Source organism: Rhinoraja longicauda, chromosome 18 (assembly GCF_053455715.1).
Source record: "Rhinoraja longicauda isolate Sanriku21f chromosome 18, sRhiLon1.1, whole genome shotgun sequence".
Lineage (NCBI taxonomy): Eukaryota > Metazoa > Chordata > Chondrichthyes > Rajiformes > Arhynchobatidae > Rhinoraja > Rhinoraja longicauda.
In genome coordinates, this window is record NC_135970.1 from 20553615 (window position 1) to 20569989 (window position 16375).

Here is a 16375-nt window from a genome sequence, read left to right on the forward strand (position 1 = left end):
GGAGAGAGAGAGAGGAGAGAGAGGAGAGAGAGAGAGAGAGAGAGAGAGGGAGGGAGGGAGGGAGGGAGGGAGGGAGGAGAGAGAGAGGAGAGAGAGGAGAGAGAGAGAGAGAGAGAGAGAGAGAGAGAGAGAGAGAGAGAGAGAGAGAGAGAGAGAGAGAGAGAGGATACACCATTGAATGTGATGGCTGTGAGAGAGAGGATACACCATTGAATGTGGTCTGAGATAGAGGGTGCGTCATTGAATATGGTCTGAGAGAGAGAGAGGCTACACCATTGAATGTGGTGGCTGTGAGAGAGAGGACACACCATTGAATGTGGTCTGAGAGAGAGGGGCACGTCATTGAAGGTGATGGCAGTGGCACGGCTTGGGATGGGCAATCATGTGCAGGCTGTAGGATGGCTCTGATCCAACTCAATGCGGAATGGGCTTGCAGGAGTGGCTTTGCTTACTAACCCACTTCCCTCGCTGCCTGCACAACTGGTCTCAGCACATGGCATGTTTTTAAGATGGATGTGGGCGTCACTTTCCAGTGATCATCAGTGTATGAAAGCTCCCTGGTTGTAATTTTGCTGTCATTACCTGTGTCAGATATAATGGCTCTTTGCACCAATGACTCACTCACCACACAGTACACTGCGCCTGGCTGTACTTCCACTGCTAACATCAATGGTTCAATGGAAAATAAACTATTTTCACTAACCACCAGAAACACGAGTCTGATGATTTTACTCAACACTCAGACACACGCACTCTGCATGGCTCTTGTGTAGTTGTGCTCTCTCCTTTTCAAAAACATGATATAGGTCCACTACCAATTTTCGGGCAACTGATGGTTCGGCACCTCCTTTAACCTGGACAAATTTACGAGAGGCTGCTTGAAGTCCCCTCCAGAAGCTTGAAGGGTGGGGCGGCCGATCTCAACCTCATTGGGACGTCTGAGCCGATGGGCGGGTGGAACTTGCCCCCTGTGGCCAGGGCTCTGGAGCTCGGGCCCGGCTGGAGCTGGCAGATCCGCTCCCATAGCTGATTTCCAAGGCCGACTGCGGCTGATGTTGGCTACCCGGTGGCCTGTACGGAGAGTTCTGGTACCATTGGTACCTGACGGAAGCCGAGATCTCTGTTGGTACAGCAAAACGGATAATTCAGAAATGCTCTGGAACCAGAAGGGTGCCATAAAATTGGTGGTGGACCTGTACCAGAAATTAATTGTAACACAAGAGGCTGTAGATGCTGGAATCTGTACAATCTGTAGGAAGAACTCTGTGGAAAGAGCAGGCCCTGCCTGACCCGCTGAATCCTTCCACCTGCTTTTGTCCATCAGTGGTTAAGTTCAACGTGGTGGGAATACAAAAAAAGACCCAATGTGCTGGAGTAACTGAGCAGATCAGGCAGCTTCTCCGACGAACATGGATAGGTGATGTTTGGTGGATATAGAGTCCGGTGGTGGTGTAGAAGGATAGTGGAGGAGTAAAGAGGCAGCGATTGTAGTTCTGGTCATCCAGCTAAAGATAGGATGTCATTGTTGGAAAAGGTGCAGAACAGATCAGCCGGGACGTTACCTAGGTTTGCAGACGTGAGTTACAGGGAGAGGTTGGATAGACTGGGACTTTTCTCTTTGGAGCGTGGAAGGTTGAGGAATGACCTCATACGATACAATACGATAGAACTATTTATCCCAGGAGGGAAATTGAGGTGAGGTGTACAAGATCACGAGAGGCATGGATAATGTGAACTCTCAGGGTAGAGAATTCTCAGGGTAACGGATTCTAAAACTAGAAGGCAGAGGATTAAGGTGAGAGGGGAGAGATTTAAGAGGGACAATGTTTTCACTCAGAGAGTAGTCCCAATCTGGAAGGAAATGCCAGAGGAATGCCAGAAAAGTGGATATAACACTGATTTTTAAAAGTAATTTGGACAGATATATGGATAGAGCTACAGACCAAATGCAGGCAAATGGGCTGAGCCCAGAAGTGAGCCCACCCTTCTGGTCTTGAGCAAGGTGGGCCGGTTTCCATGTTGTATGTCACCCAATGTGACTCCATTGGGATGGAAGTCACAGTGTCGATCATTGCAAGTGTTAAAGCAGAGAAGGTGGAATGATTAGAGGCTGGAGGTGAGGGGGAGTTTGCCTGCAATATGACAAACTCAGAGTCTCACCAGTTGTTCAAGATATGGATAAACACTAAGTTTTGCATGGGCTTCTTTCCATGGATCTTGGAATATCAACAGAATCTGCTGTGGATTGGATGTGCTGGGGGCACGATTCAGTTGGGGATAGTATAGTGAGAGAGCAGAGCAGAATGGGACTAATTTTTGATAGCTGGTACAGATATGATGGACCAAATGGCCTCCATCCATCCTGTTTGTTGCTAAACGAATTAATGATAGCAAAGTTGCCAATGAAAGGACGCGACTGGTAGAAACACCAAGTGTGATGTTTGGTACTGAACAACCCTTTGGAGAAAAAAAGCAGCAAGGAAGGTTTTGATCATAACCTTGAAAGGACAGGTGTCTAGAATCAAGAGTATTTAATTGTAATATGTACTGGCAATGGCAGAATGAAATCCTTAATTTACTGCAGCTTAACAGGAACTAAAATGCCATAACGCACAGTTACATATATTATAATCTATAATACAATAGGTTAATACCAGGTGACCATAATAGTGCAAGACAAAAATTGTTGTGCAACCAAAGACTCATCCATCGAAGATCACAGAGCTGAGGTTAGTGTTGTGCAGTGTTCAAGAACTTGATGGTTTCTGAGAAGAAGCTGTTCTTGAACCTGGTGATCACAGTTTTCAGGCCCCTGGACCTTCTTCAGGATGGCTGCAACCAAATGAGACTATGATGAGATCATAAGACTGGGGTGATGTGGATCTTTAATGCTGGCTGGTTTTTTTTGAGGCAGCGCCTCTTATAGATCCCTTCGATCTAATCTATAATTCCCTTGGATTGTAGCAGTAGAATTTAAATTGATAATCAACCGCTGCATGATGTGATTGGCAATGCTTTGCTTGCTCAGGAAGCTAATCCTATTGGACTCCCACATTCCAGCTGTAAATTGGGAATAGTTAATTAAATTATGAGCTTTAATTCACACGCTTAATTAACAGTAGCGTGAACGCAGTTTAGATTAATTTAATTTATTGACACGTGCACCGACCTACAGTGAAAAGCTTTTTTTGCGTGCTAACCAGTCAGCGAAAAGACTGTACATGATTATAATCAAGCTATCCACAGTGCACAGATACAGGATAAAGGGAATAACGTTTACTGCAAGATAAAGTCCTGTAAAGTCCAATTAAAGATAGTCTGAGGGTCTCCAGTGAGGTCGATTTTAGCCCAGGACTGCTCGCTAGTTGTTGATAGGATGATTCAGTTGCCTGATAACAGCTGGGAAGAATCTGTCCCTGAATCTGGAGGTGTGCGTTTTCACACTTCTGAACACGGGCAACTTCTGAAAAATACATGATGAGGTCTTTCTGGTGCAAACATCAGTAATCTTGCCTTGTGTTGGTTACATTACATGTCATTTGCTTATAGCTTTTGGATGTCCCTCGATCAAGAGAGCAAGACACTCAACTAAAATCAGAGGTTAGTGCTGTTGAGATATTATAATGTTATTTCTTTATGTCATCACGACCAATGCCGACCACTGACTGCTTTCTTTTATCCTGAACCGTTGCATTAGAAACACACCAGAAAATTATCTCCAGTCAGGAAGACCATCGAAAGCAGACAACCACCTCCAGGAGCGATGGGTTCACAGGTCATTCCTTCAGGAAAGGTAGTGGCCGCCTCAGTTCAACTTAAAGACCTGGAACTCAGTGCATGTAGGGAGTCCACACCTTTGGACAAGAGCGACCATGGCTCACTTACCAAAGGGTCAGAGGATGCTTTGGCCAGCCCCACCAAGCTGAGAGGTCCAGAACACAAGGCATTTCCAGCGAGTCCCTGTCACGCTCTGGTTTCTGACTTCGGAGCACTGAAAGCAGGCACACAACAAGCCTCCGCTCGTGCCAGGATGCCCTGCAGAGCTGAAATCAAATCGTTGAGCTCACAGCCTCTTCTGCGCGCCGTGTCCTGGGAATGCTTGGAGCTGGATGGGGAGCTGGGTGAATCGGCAAGCCCCCCTGTCCAGACAGCCCAGAGCTTTGGCTTCGACGATGTGCTTGACGACTCCCAACTTAAAGCCTTTAATTGCAAGGAACTGCCCGGCCAACCAAAGCTGCAGAAGCTCACCAAACTCCGAGAGGTAACGTCTTTGCTTATTGAGGGCTCTGCCCAGGAAAAGCAGGCGCACGCTGTTGCCTGATCTTTTCTCACGAAGGGACATTGATGAGTAAGTGTTGCAAGCAAGGCTGAGGTTTGTGGCACTGTGGTCTGCCCTGATACACAGAGACATCCTCTCTTGATTACTAATCAGGTGAGGCCCAGCAGAGAATGAAATGAGGGAATCTCTGAATCCTTGTCTTTTATTCCAAATCTGCTATGGTCTACACGCACAAATGCCACGATTTCAGCATTCACCAATAAGCATTGATCATATTCTTAAAATCATACATCTGTGTGCATTTTCTGTCTGCTGCCTGGTTCAGAGGGTGTCAGCTATCAGGAGAGAGTGGACAGACTTGGAACAACTTTCTCTGGAACATTGGAGGTTTAGCAGACATTTATAAAATGATGAGAGGCTTAGGGTAAACTGTTAGAACCGTTTTCCAAGAATGAAAATGTCAAAGACTAGAGGGCATAGCTTTAAGGAGAAAGGGGGAAAAGATTATTGGAGATGTGTCGGGCAAGTTTTTCTACACAGAGTGGTGGGTGCCTGGAACACTCTGCCAGAGTTGGTGCTAGATCCAGAGGATTTAAGAGGATTTTAGTTGTGCACATATATGCAAGGGATGGAGGGATACGGATCACATGCAGGCTGAGAAGATTAGTTTATCTTGGCATCATGTTTGGCACGGACATTGTGGGCTAGAGGGCCTGTTCCTGTGTTGTGTTCTATTTTCGATGTCATTCGCCTTGCTGTTATGTTTTTGACTCACATAGGCCTCTTGTTCTCTTTATAGTTGTAAATCCTACGTTCTGTATTTACAATGGGAAACCCCTATGTAAACGTGTCACGCTGCAGTTACAGCCATCATCCAGTGATGGGGCTGCTGTGCCTCAGATTGCTTCCCTCGGCTGTAAAAATATACAGTAGAGCAGGAGGTGAGGTATGGGGCCCATTGGGTCAATGTTTGATCTGATCTTAGACGGACCCATCCCATGCCTGCCAAACACCAGTTGTGTAATGCAGTGGTCATGGAAATGCAGGAAAGTCCTGAGAGAAAGGTTGTGTGATCTGTGTGTGCGTGCGCGTGCGAACCTCCCCTTATCGCTTGCCCCCATCATGCTCTCTGCTGAATGTGTCACTACGTCATGAGCGATGATCAGAGAGACACAAGGAACTGCTGATGCTGGAATCTTGAGCAGATCATAAAGTGCTGGAGAAACTCAGCGGGTCAGGCAGCATCTTGTGGACGGAATGGACAGACAACGTTTTAGGTCAGGTCCATCCTTCAGACTGAAGATAGACACAAGGTACTGGAGGGTCAGGCAGCGGGTCAGGCAGCATCTCTGGAGAAAAGGGATGGATGACGTTTTGGGTCGGGACCCTTCTCCATCCATGCTGATTGGAATAGGAGAGAGAAAGCTGGAAAAGAGAGGTAGTGCAGTGTTTAGCTCAGACTGCAGATTGTATAAAACAGCGGCCATTCTCAAGGTATTTAACAAGATTGGGTAATGCTGTGTACAAGAATAGTTATCCAAAGGGAGGAACAATCCCTAGGTGATGCAACCCAGGTAGTAATACTTTCATGCAGAATTTGTGCACGAAGACCAGCCACAAATGGATCCAATTTCATACTCATTAAATTCTCACTCATTAAATTCCTTTAGCCCCCAAAATATATAGCAAGGATTATCATTGCTTTCTTACCCCCCCCGCCACTCTCGCCTTTCCTTGCCCTCCTCTTTCTTCAAATTTTCCCTTTCTCTCTCATTCATTGAACCCTCGCCTTTATAGTGAGTGGTTCATCAAATCATGAGCATAAGTGAATAAGATGAATGGTCACGGTTTTTTTCCCAAGGTAGGGGAGTCTAAAACAAGAGGATATAGGGTTATAAGAAAATAACTGCAGATGCTGGTACAAATCGATTTATTCACAAAATGCTGGAGTAACTCAGCAGGTCAGGCAGCATCTCGGGAGAGAAGGAATGGGTGACGTTTCGGGTCGAAACCCTTCTTCAGACTGATGTCGGGGGTGGGACAAAGGAAGGATATAGGTGGAGGCAGGAAGATAGAGGGAGATCTGGGAAGGAGGAGGGGAAGAGAGGGACAGAGGAGCTATCTGAAGTTGGAGAAGTCGACGTTCATACCACCGGGCCGCAAACTGCCCAGGCGAAATATGAGGTGCTGCTCCTCCAATTTCCGGCGGGCCTCACTATGGCACTGGAGGAGGCCCATGACAGAGAGGTCAGACTGGGAATGGGAGGGGGAGTTAAAGTGCTGGGCCACCGGGAGATCAGTTGCGTTAATGCGGACCGAGCGCAGGTGTTCAGCGAAGCGATCGCCGAGCCTGCGCTTGGTTTCGCCGATATAAATAATATCGGGTTAAGTTGAGAGGGGAATGGTTTAATAAAAATTTGGGAAACTTTTTCAAACAGAGGGTGGTGGGCTTATGGAACGAGCTGATATAGCAAGTGGTTGAGGCAGGTAAATAATAACATTGAAAAGGCATTTGGACAGCTACATAAGGAAGGAATGTGGGCCAAACATGGGCATATGCAACTAGGTCACTTAGGCTGAAGATAGACACAAAATGTCGGAGTAACTCAGCGGGTCAAGCAGCATTTATGGAGATAAGGACGTACAGGTATGTAGGTTAATTGACTGGGTAAATGTTTTTTTTAAATTGTCCCTAGTGTGTGTAGGATAGTGTTAATGTGCGGGGATCGCTGGGCGGGGCGGACTTGGTGGGCCGAAAAGGCCTGTTTCCGCGCTGTATCTGAAATATGAAATAATAAATAAGGAATAGGTGACGTTTCGTGTCGAAACCCTTTTTCAGACCCTCCTTCAGGTCATTTAGGCACTTGGTCAGCATGGATGAGTTGGGCCAAAGGGCCTTTTTCCGTGCTGTATTATAGTATGACTCAATCATCCCGCTCCCTCCCAGTGTGTGTCAGTCTCCCATATAACACCAACTCCTGTGCATTAGCCTGGGTCGTTAAGCATCAAGGTTTAGGTTGTGACCTGTCCAAAGTGACGTTTGCTTAGATGGAGTCTCAGGGGGTGGGGAGAGGTCCCCTGAGAATGTTCCTGAGTGTACCATTGTCCAGTGGGGAGGAGAGAGGGAGAGAGACTGCACGATCTGGTGTGTGCTGTTCCCACACATCTGTCGCAGGCTTTTATTCTGAAATGATCAGAGTGCCATTAACCACAAAATTATTTTTGGCAAATATAAGTTGCAATGGGAGGGATTTTTAATTTGTAGCAATAACTGATGTGCAATGAGTAGCCTGATTTCCACTCCTGAATCAATGCAATCTGATGTTATCACCCGGTAAAGCTCAAACCAGGCAGCTTATACATAAGTGTGACTTATACAGCAGTCTTTATGGTTATTCTCAGGCTTTAAAAAAAATAATATCTGTAGGGGGAGTTATCCACCAATAGATCCAGCAGAGTCTAGTCCTGCAATAGCCATTTTGCTTGGCTGAGAATCTCTCTGCATCATTGATATGAAGCCAAAATAATTTGCTGTTCCAGAGCAAACCCCTCTCCCAAGCGAGGCAGGTAAAAGCATTGTTTCTGTTTAACCAGGAGAATAAACTGATGCGGAACCAAACCCTGGCCGGACAGAGATTACCCGACCTCAGTGAGATAAACGAACAGGATAGAGGTAAGAGGGTGTGTGTGTGTGTGTCTGTCTGTCTGTATCCTGGTGTGTGTATATCTGTCTATATCTGTGTCTATGTCTGTCTGTCTGTCTGTATCTGTGTCCGTCTTTCTGTATCTGTGTGTGTGTGTGTGGCTGGGTGTTGGTGTGTGTGTGTGTGTGTGTCTGTCTATATCGGTGTGTGTGTCTGTCTTTATCGGTATGTGTGTCTGTCTGTATCTGTGTGTGTGTGTGTGTGGCTGGGTGTTGGTGTGTGTGTGTGTGTCTGTCTATATAGGTGTGTGTGTCTGTCTTTATCGGTATGTGTGTCTGTCTGTATCTGTGTGTGTGTGTGTGTGTGTGTGTGTGGCTGGGTGTTGGTGTGTGTGTGTGTGTGTGTGTCTGTCTATATCGGTGTGTGTGTCTGTCTTTATCGGTATGTGTGTCTGTCGGAATCTGTGTCCGTCTTTCTGTACCTGTGTGTGTGTCTGGGTGTTGGTGTGTGTGTGTGTCTGTCTATATCGGTATGTGTGTCTGTCTGTATCTGTCTCTGTCTTTCTGCATTTGTGTGTGTGTGTGCGTCTGGGTGTTGGTGTGTGTGTGTGTGTCTATATCGATGTGTGTGTCTGTCTGTATCTGTGTGTGTGTGTGTGGGTGTTGGTGTTTGTGTGTGTCTATCCGTGGGTGTATGTGTGTGGATGCATGTCCATGTTTTCATGTGTGTGTGTGGATGCGTTGACAGTTTGTGTGTTAATCTATTTTGGAGAGGCTATGTGTGAATGGGTTTGTGCACGTGGTCATGTATGTAAGGGGACGTGTTGGTGAGTTTGTGTATGAATGTATCTGCAAGCATGTGTGTGTATAGTAGGTATGGAGGGAGTGTATGTGTGTTGTGTCTGATGTGTGTGTGTATGTGCATGTTGTTACCCTGTGTGGGTGCTTGTGTTGTGACTGTGTGGATGTATTGTGTCCGATGTGTGGGTAGTGTGATTATTACACGTACACATGTCTGGTACGTGTGTGGGTGCTGCCTCCGGTGTGTGTGTGTATGTTGTGTCTGATGTGTGTCGTGTGTGATTCCAGTGTGTGTGCGTGTATGCAAGTATGTTGTCTCTGGTGTGTGTGTGTGTGTATGTGGGTGTGCTATCTCTGTTGTGTGTGTGTGTTTTTGCAGTCGGTGTGTGTATATGTGCTGTTGATGTGTGTATTTGTGCTGTTGATGTATGTATGCACTGTCAGTGTATGTGTGAGTGCTGCCGGTATATATATATATATATATATATATATGTGTGTACATGCTGTCAGAGTGTATGTGTTTGTGTTGTCAGTGTGTATGTATGCGTGCTGTCAGTGTATGTGTGTGAGCTGTTGGTGTGTATGTGTGTGTGTGCTGCTAGAGTATATACATGTGTACGTGCCATCAGAGTGTATGTATGTGTGCTGACCGTGTGTGTGTTGGATAGTCAGAGCTGCACAGTGATGGACAGAGACTTTGTGCTGTGACCTGCTCTGGTGTCAGTGCAATCTACCCCCTCATGGAGTCCATTGCCTGCTCCTTGCATTAGGGATGTGAGTTGCAGTGAATTAAATATTCTTAATACGGTTACCCGTTGCAAATCTAAGTGGTGCTGTGCTGGAGCCGATGTCTAACGAGCTGCCTGCTCAACATGCCTTGACCCAGCCAGGTTCACGAGCTGACGCCGTGGCGGTAAGTCCTGAGCTGTTTGCATCCTCAGTCTGATGGGTTGACAGACGCTGTTCCTGCCTTGTCTTCCAGGTCCGTCTCCTGTCCCATGCCCAGCAGTGGATGGCAGCTGTGATGTCACCCCCAGCATCCCTGACTCACTGCTGCGTAAGCTGAAGGTGCAGAGATCACTGCCCGCAGGGTAAGTGGACAGTTCAGGGTAACAAACACCTGTCCCCTCCACAGCTCCTCCTCTCTGGCCCAGTCTTTGTCCACCTCTCTCCCTCTCATGAACCATCCATTGCAACCAGAGGGCAGTCCTGAACTATTATCTACCTCATTGGGGACCCTCGGACTATCTTTGATTGAATTTTACTGGCTTTACCTTGCACTAACGTTATTCCCTTATCGTGTATCTGTACACTGTGAATGGCTCGATTGTAATCATGTGTTGGCCTTCCTGGCTGGTTAGCAAGCAACGAAAGCTTTTCACTGTACCTCGGTACACGTGACGATAAACAAAACTGCACAAAGCACAAAGTGCTGGAGGAACTCAGCAGTACAGGCAACATCGGGCAGGGGGGGATTAAAGTGAAATGGGGGATTTGGGCATTGGGAGTTGAGCATGCAGAGGAGGGGAGTGGAGTAGGGTGACTGGATGTGTGGGAGATGTGGAAAAGATGGGTGAACACTGTGGTGAGGATAGGGAGGGAGGGGTAGGTAGAGGGTATTAGTGGAAATTGGAGAATTTGATGTTCATATCATTGGGTTGTAGGCCACAGAAACAGATTATGTGCTGTTCCTCCAGTTTCCTATTCACCATTTGGACTCTCCTAAAGGGACGTCAGCTTTCTAGCTCCCCCTCTCCAACCTCCTCTCTCTCAATGCCCCACTGTCTCCACCTATCCGGGTGTATTCCTCAGCTCTTTCTCTACTATCACTGCTATATGTACTTACGACACAGCCCGAGGCCTTTCAGCCCATTGGGGACACGTCAGCTCCCAGCAGATCAAATCCAAAGTCCCACTCTCTCCCTTCATCAATTGCCTTCTGAATCTTTTTACATTAACCCACACACTGAGGCGATTTCCAGTGGCCAATTAACAACAGAGCCACTCGTGTTTACTGGAGCACCTGGGGGAGAAATCCACATGTCACAGGGAGAACGTGCAGACTCCACACGGACAGCACAGGTCTGTTTCTATCGCTCTTCCTTTTTCTGACCTTGTTCTCTCTGCTCATTATTTCTTTGTCTTCTCCATGTCTCGAACTCTCTCCTGGTCAGTCTTGTTTATCCCTCTTGAGCTATTCCCCCCTCTTTCTCTGTCTCCCAGCCCTTCCTTGTGTCTCTCCCTGCCTCAACTTGTCTGTTTCCCTTTTCTCCCCCAGTTTTACTCTTCCTCTGTCCATCACTGCCTCTATGCCTTCTTTCCCCTTCTCTCTTTCTCGCTCCCTCCTCATCTGTTTTTCTCTCTCTCTGGCTCCATCTCTTTCACAATGATTCTGTTTCCCGGCTTCCCACAGCCTGTGTTTGAAGCATGTGGAGTGGGGATGGTCAGAGTCCCACGCTTGCTGTGATGGGAGCCTTCTCCCTGTGGCTGGCAGACCAGAGATCTAATGTCAGGGCTGAATCCATTCCATGCACTCTGAGAGCAGTCCCATCAGCCCTGCATAAAACACAGTCCTGACCACAACTTGCATTTCTGTAGCGCCTTCACTGCCTCCAGATGTTACATGGGAGCTAGCGAGGGGACGTGGCGACCAACAGCACGGTCACAAAGGTTCGTTTGAAGGAGAGGTTGGGAGGCAGAGAGTGCGAGGTGGAGAGTGTATGGCACAGCGGAAAGAAGGTCTATCATTGTGGGGTTATTACAGTAAGTACAGAATTTTTAAGAGACCAGAATTAGGGAGAGAAATGTGAGAGAGTTATAAACGCACCAAGATGGGGTGATTTGAAAATAAGGGTAAGAAGGGAAAGATTTAAAAGGAGCCAGAGGGGCAATATTTTCATATAGAGGGTGGTGGGTATGTGGAACGAGCTGTCAGAGGAAGTGGTTCAGGCAGATGCTATTATCAACATTTAAAAGACATTTGGCTAGATACATGGATAGGAAAGGTTTAGAAGGATATGGACCAGGCGTGGGCAAATGGGACTAACTTGGATGGGACATCTTGGTCTGCATGGTTGGGCCAAAGGACATATTTCTGTGCTCTATGGCTGTATGACGATTCTCTTTTAGATAGTTGGTGGTTTGGGAGACTGAGTCAGTCATTGAGCGGAGAGCTTCCTGGACCAGAGTTTCAGCTGGAGATGAACCAAGGCAAGAGGGAGGTTGGTTGGTCTTACATAGGCAGACGTAGGCTTGAAGGAACAGCTACCATCAGAGTGCACCACTTCTCACCAGAGAGCTGAGCTAGGTGGGCTGCCTTCCTGCACTGAAGAGATGACCAACCCTTGCCTGATCATGGTCATTAGGGTGATCGAAAATTGTTGTCGAATATTCACAGGTTGTTGCAGAGATCCCAGAGGTAGGCTGATCAGTGTTGGACAGTACATAATAAATCTACAAGGAGGAACTAGCTTCCCCCACAGAGCAGGGAGTGTGTGGGCCTTGCTCTCACAGGGTGGTGAGGTGTGTGGTAGGGATGGGTTTATGAGGAAGCCGGAGAAAGACGGCAGGGAGAACACAATAGGAGGAGGATGTGGCTGGATGCTGGTGCAGAGCAGTACATTGGGGGAGGGGGTACATTGTGCAGGGAATCAAGTTCTCTCCACGTTTCTCGGCTCACATCAGTCAATTTGAGGTAGAGCTCCTTGGTTTGGCTGCACTGGTTGCTTCAGACCTGCCTGCCTTCACTCAACCCTCAATTCTCTGCAAACTACACAGAGCACTGTGTGCATTTCTGCTCGCCGGTCTACTGGAAGGATCATCATCATCATCATATCATCATATATATACAGCCGGAAACAGGCCTTTTCGGCCCTCCAAGTCCGTGCCACCCAGTGATCCCCGTACATTAACACTATCCTACACCCACTAGGGACAATTTTTACATTTACCCAGCCAATTAACCTACATACCTGTACGTCTTTGGAGTGTGGGAGGAAACCGAAGATCTCGGAGTAAACCCACGCAGGTCACGGGGAGAACGTACAAACTCCTTACAGTGCAGCACCCGTAGTCAGGATCGAACCTGAGTCTCCGGCGCTGCATTCGCTGTAAAGCAGCAACTCTACCGCTGCGCTACCGTGCCGCCCTTATTGTCATTAGGATGTCATTAGGTTGGAAGCGGTGCAGAAGAGATTCACCAGAAAGCTACCTGGGCTTGCAGGCTTGATTTACAGGGAGAGGTTGGATAGGCTGGGACTGTTTACTTTGGAGGCCTGACAAGATCACGAGGGGCATGGATAAAGTGGACCGACACAGGCATCACAGTCCTGTGCTCAAGGTAAAGGGTTGTAAAACATGAGGCTTAAGTTGAGAGGGGAGCAATTTAAGAGAGGTCTTAAGGGGAACCTTTTCACTCAAAGGATAGTCTATATTTTGAATAAGGTGCCAGAGGAAGCAAGAGAAGTGGATGCAATTATGATTTATAAAAGACATGTGGATATATATAGGAAATGTTTGGAGAGTTCTGGGCCAAATTCAGGCAGATAGGACTAGTCCGATATGCTAGCATTGGTCAGCATAGACTGGATGGGTCGAAGGGCCTGTGTCTGTGCTGTACAGCTCTAACACCCTACACCAGGAGCCGGTGATGCTGTGCGGTGAGTTGGGTAGGGAGGGTGGTATCGGGGGAGGGAGTTCTCTGCACCACAGTCTCTGATTCTGGGGAACCCCACCCTGTCACAAAAGAAACATAGCCAAAGACACTGGAATGCTAAACAAATGCAGACAATGCTGGAAGACCTCGACGGGTCAGGCAGCATCTTGGAGGGAGAAACAGCGTTAACGTTTCAAGCATTTCTCTCTCTTTCTCTTGCAGATTACCCCCTTTGACCGAGAAGGAGATAGAGGTGGGTGTCTTCAATTTCCCTCTCAACTTCTCCTGCGTCAGAGTAGAACTCCATTAAAACATCCTGCTCTCAATGAAAATGTAAACGATCACAAGTATTATAAGAACAAGGCTTCAGTCAAAGGCTTTCTCAGAGTCCCGCGTGGGTGTATATGATGTTTCTGTTTGTATGAAGGTCAAGGGAACAGTTTCTCAACACTGGAGAGTGCTGGCATCGAGTCAGCAGTGGCTGTGGATCCCAAACTGAGACTCCAGCAGCCGACACAGGTCCAGCCTTGATCTGTGGAACAGCACTGAGTCTCACCCTTTGATCCACTCCCCCCGAAATAGGATCATGCCTGCAGCAGAAAGCAGCATGGCAAGGATATCTGATAATATGTTTGGCTGCACTTGGACCACTGTGATCAGTTCTGGTCACCATATGATGAAGCTAGAGAGGGTACAGAGCAAATGTACGAGGATGTTACTGGGACTGGAGGGTTTATGTTATAAGCTGAGGCTGGATAAACGGGACTTTGGAGATACAAGGAACTGCAGATGCTTAAATCTTGGGCAAAACACGAAGTGCTGGAGCAACCCAATGGGTCAGGCAGCATCTGTGGAGGGAATGGACATCTTGAGTCGGGACCCTCATTGTCAGAAGAAGAGTCCCGACCCAAAACGTGGCCTGTCCTTTCCCTTCAGTGGGACAGATGCTGCCTGACCCACTGATTTCTTCCAGCACTTTATGTTAAACTGGTATTTTGTTCCCTGAAGTGCAAGAGGCTGAGGAGTGGTCAGATAGAGGTTCATGAGCTCGCGAGGAGTGCAGATAAGGTGGATGGACAGTCTATTTTGCCATGTAGGAGAGTCTAAAACCTGAGGGCATAGGTGTAAGGTGAGGAGGGAAGGGTTCAAAGGGGACCTAAGGGGCAGGTTTTTCATGCAGATGGTTGTGGATACAGATCGTCCAGAGGTTACAACAGGCTTCTGTCCCTGAGAACTCTCTGTAACTCAAACTATTTGTAAGTCAGAGATGAACATACACTGTATATGCGAGATCACAGAAACACCTGTGAGAGGAGAGCGAGCAGGGGAGCGATGAGCAGTCGTCAGCCACGCTCACTCATTCAGTGAGTGAGGGTAGTGGTTATATGGGACAAGTTGCCAGAGGAGGTGGCAATACTAGGCGCAGGTACTATAACGTTTAAAGGACATTTGGACATGGATAGGAAAGGTTTAGAAAGATAGGGGTCAAAAGTGGGCAGGTGAGACGAGTGAAGATAGTGCATCTTGGTGGGCATGGGCAAGTTGGAACCGAGGGCCTATTTCCATGACGTATGACTATGACTTAGAGGGTGAGGGAGTCAGCTTTGCTCGGCTCCGCCCACAGCCTCTGAAGGAGGGTGGGAGGGGAGAGAGTGCAGACGGAAATGCCCCGTTCCCAGCCAGCAGAAGATGCTTGTAGTCCTGCGACAGCCGGCAAATACATCCCCATCCATCCAGCCGTCTCCAAACACACGCGCACATGTGCAGGAAGGAACTGCAGATGCTGGTTTAAATCGAAGATAGACACAAAATGCTGGAGTAACTCCACGGGATAGGCAGCATTTCTGGAGAGAATGAATGGGTGACGTTTCGGGTAGAGACCCTTCTTCGGACCAGACACGTGCATGTGTACCACGTGTCTATAAGTCGGCCATTCGTAAGCCGGGAAAGACCTACATATGGGATGAGCTGCCAGAGGAGGTGGGAGAGGCAACTACATTCAGAGCATTTAAAAGGTACATACATGTATTGGAAAGGATGAGAAGGATATGGGTTAAATGCAGGCAATGACAACACAAGGAACAAACTGCTGGAGGAACTCATTGAACCGATCAGGAGTTGAAGGATAAGTAGGAAGAGGTGTCTGAGAGTTGTCGTCTGGCCTCGGTTCGGTAGAGGTCAGCCCGCCAGAAGTGGCCTTCACAGTCTGAGCAGAGGAGGAACACTGGAAATGTTGGGAACCCCTACACCACCAAACACTGTCATGGAGCACTTTCATTCTCCTCATTTACCCACTCAGGAGACATCCCTGGCATTTACCCTCCATCCCTGAATACCCCATAGCTGAAGATGTAGTTAAGAACTAACAGCAGTGGGGTTTCGTCCCATGCAGGGCAGACTGAGTAAGGATGTCAGATTCCGAGAGATTGGGATTGGTTTTACAGAAACCTGGTAATCCCGTGCCTACTGCTTCAAGCTTTTCTGTTCAATTTCCGAATGTTTTTTAAAAACCCTGAAATTTGAAAGGGGTGCAAGGATAGGGAGACGTGGATATATGCACTGACTCTACCTAATGTGTGGTGGACTGAACTGTGATGGTGTCATTACAGATGAACCTCTGAGAGTTTACATGCAGGTACAGCAAGGCAAGTGATACCTTGGTCTTTTTTTGCAGAGGATTTGAGTGCAAACTTACAGGTGTTTTGCTCCAATTATGTAGGGCCCTGTCTGAGACTGTACTTGGAGCCCTTTGTGCAAGTTTGGCCTCGCTGCCAAAGGAGGGATATGCTGGTGGAAGAGGGCGGGTAGATTAATTGTTGGGATTGTTGCAGAAGAGGAATTAACAGTGTGTGCATGCACAAGTACAGTCGGCAAGTCGTTGGTTCCAGCGGCTTTAGGGCTTGTCTACCTAGCATGTGAAGCCTGGGTTTGGCGGATTGTGCGGAGGAAACCACCAGAAGGTTCAACGGGCAGAAAGACGATCCCAGCAAAGCGTCGT

At 47.7% G+C, this 16375-nt stretch overlaps 1 protein-coding gene across 1 annotated transcript in view; it reads left to right on the plus strand.

Annotated features, from left to right (window-relative positions):
* The window catches only part of LOC144602164 (uncharacterized), a 145332-nt gene that overhangs the window by 104368 nt on the left and 24589 nt on the right, over window positions 1-16375 (plus strand). The window contains exons 30-34 of the mRNA XM_078414901.1: window positions 3550-3600; window positions 3698-4261; window positions 7874-7952; window positions 9706-9814; window positions 13600-13630. Coding sequence (XP_078271027.1) covers window positions 3550-3600; window positions 3698-4261; window positions 7874-7952; window positions 9706-9814; window positions 13600-13630 — 834 coding nt within the window. The remainder of the gene's footprint in view (window positions 1-3549; window positions 3601-3697; window positions 4262-7873; window positions 7953-9705; window positions 9815-13599; window positions 13631-16375) is intronic.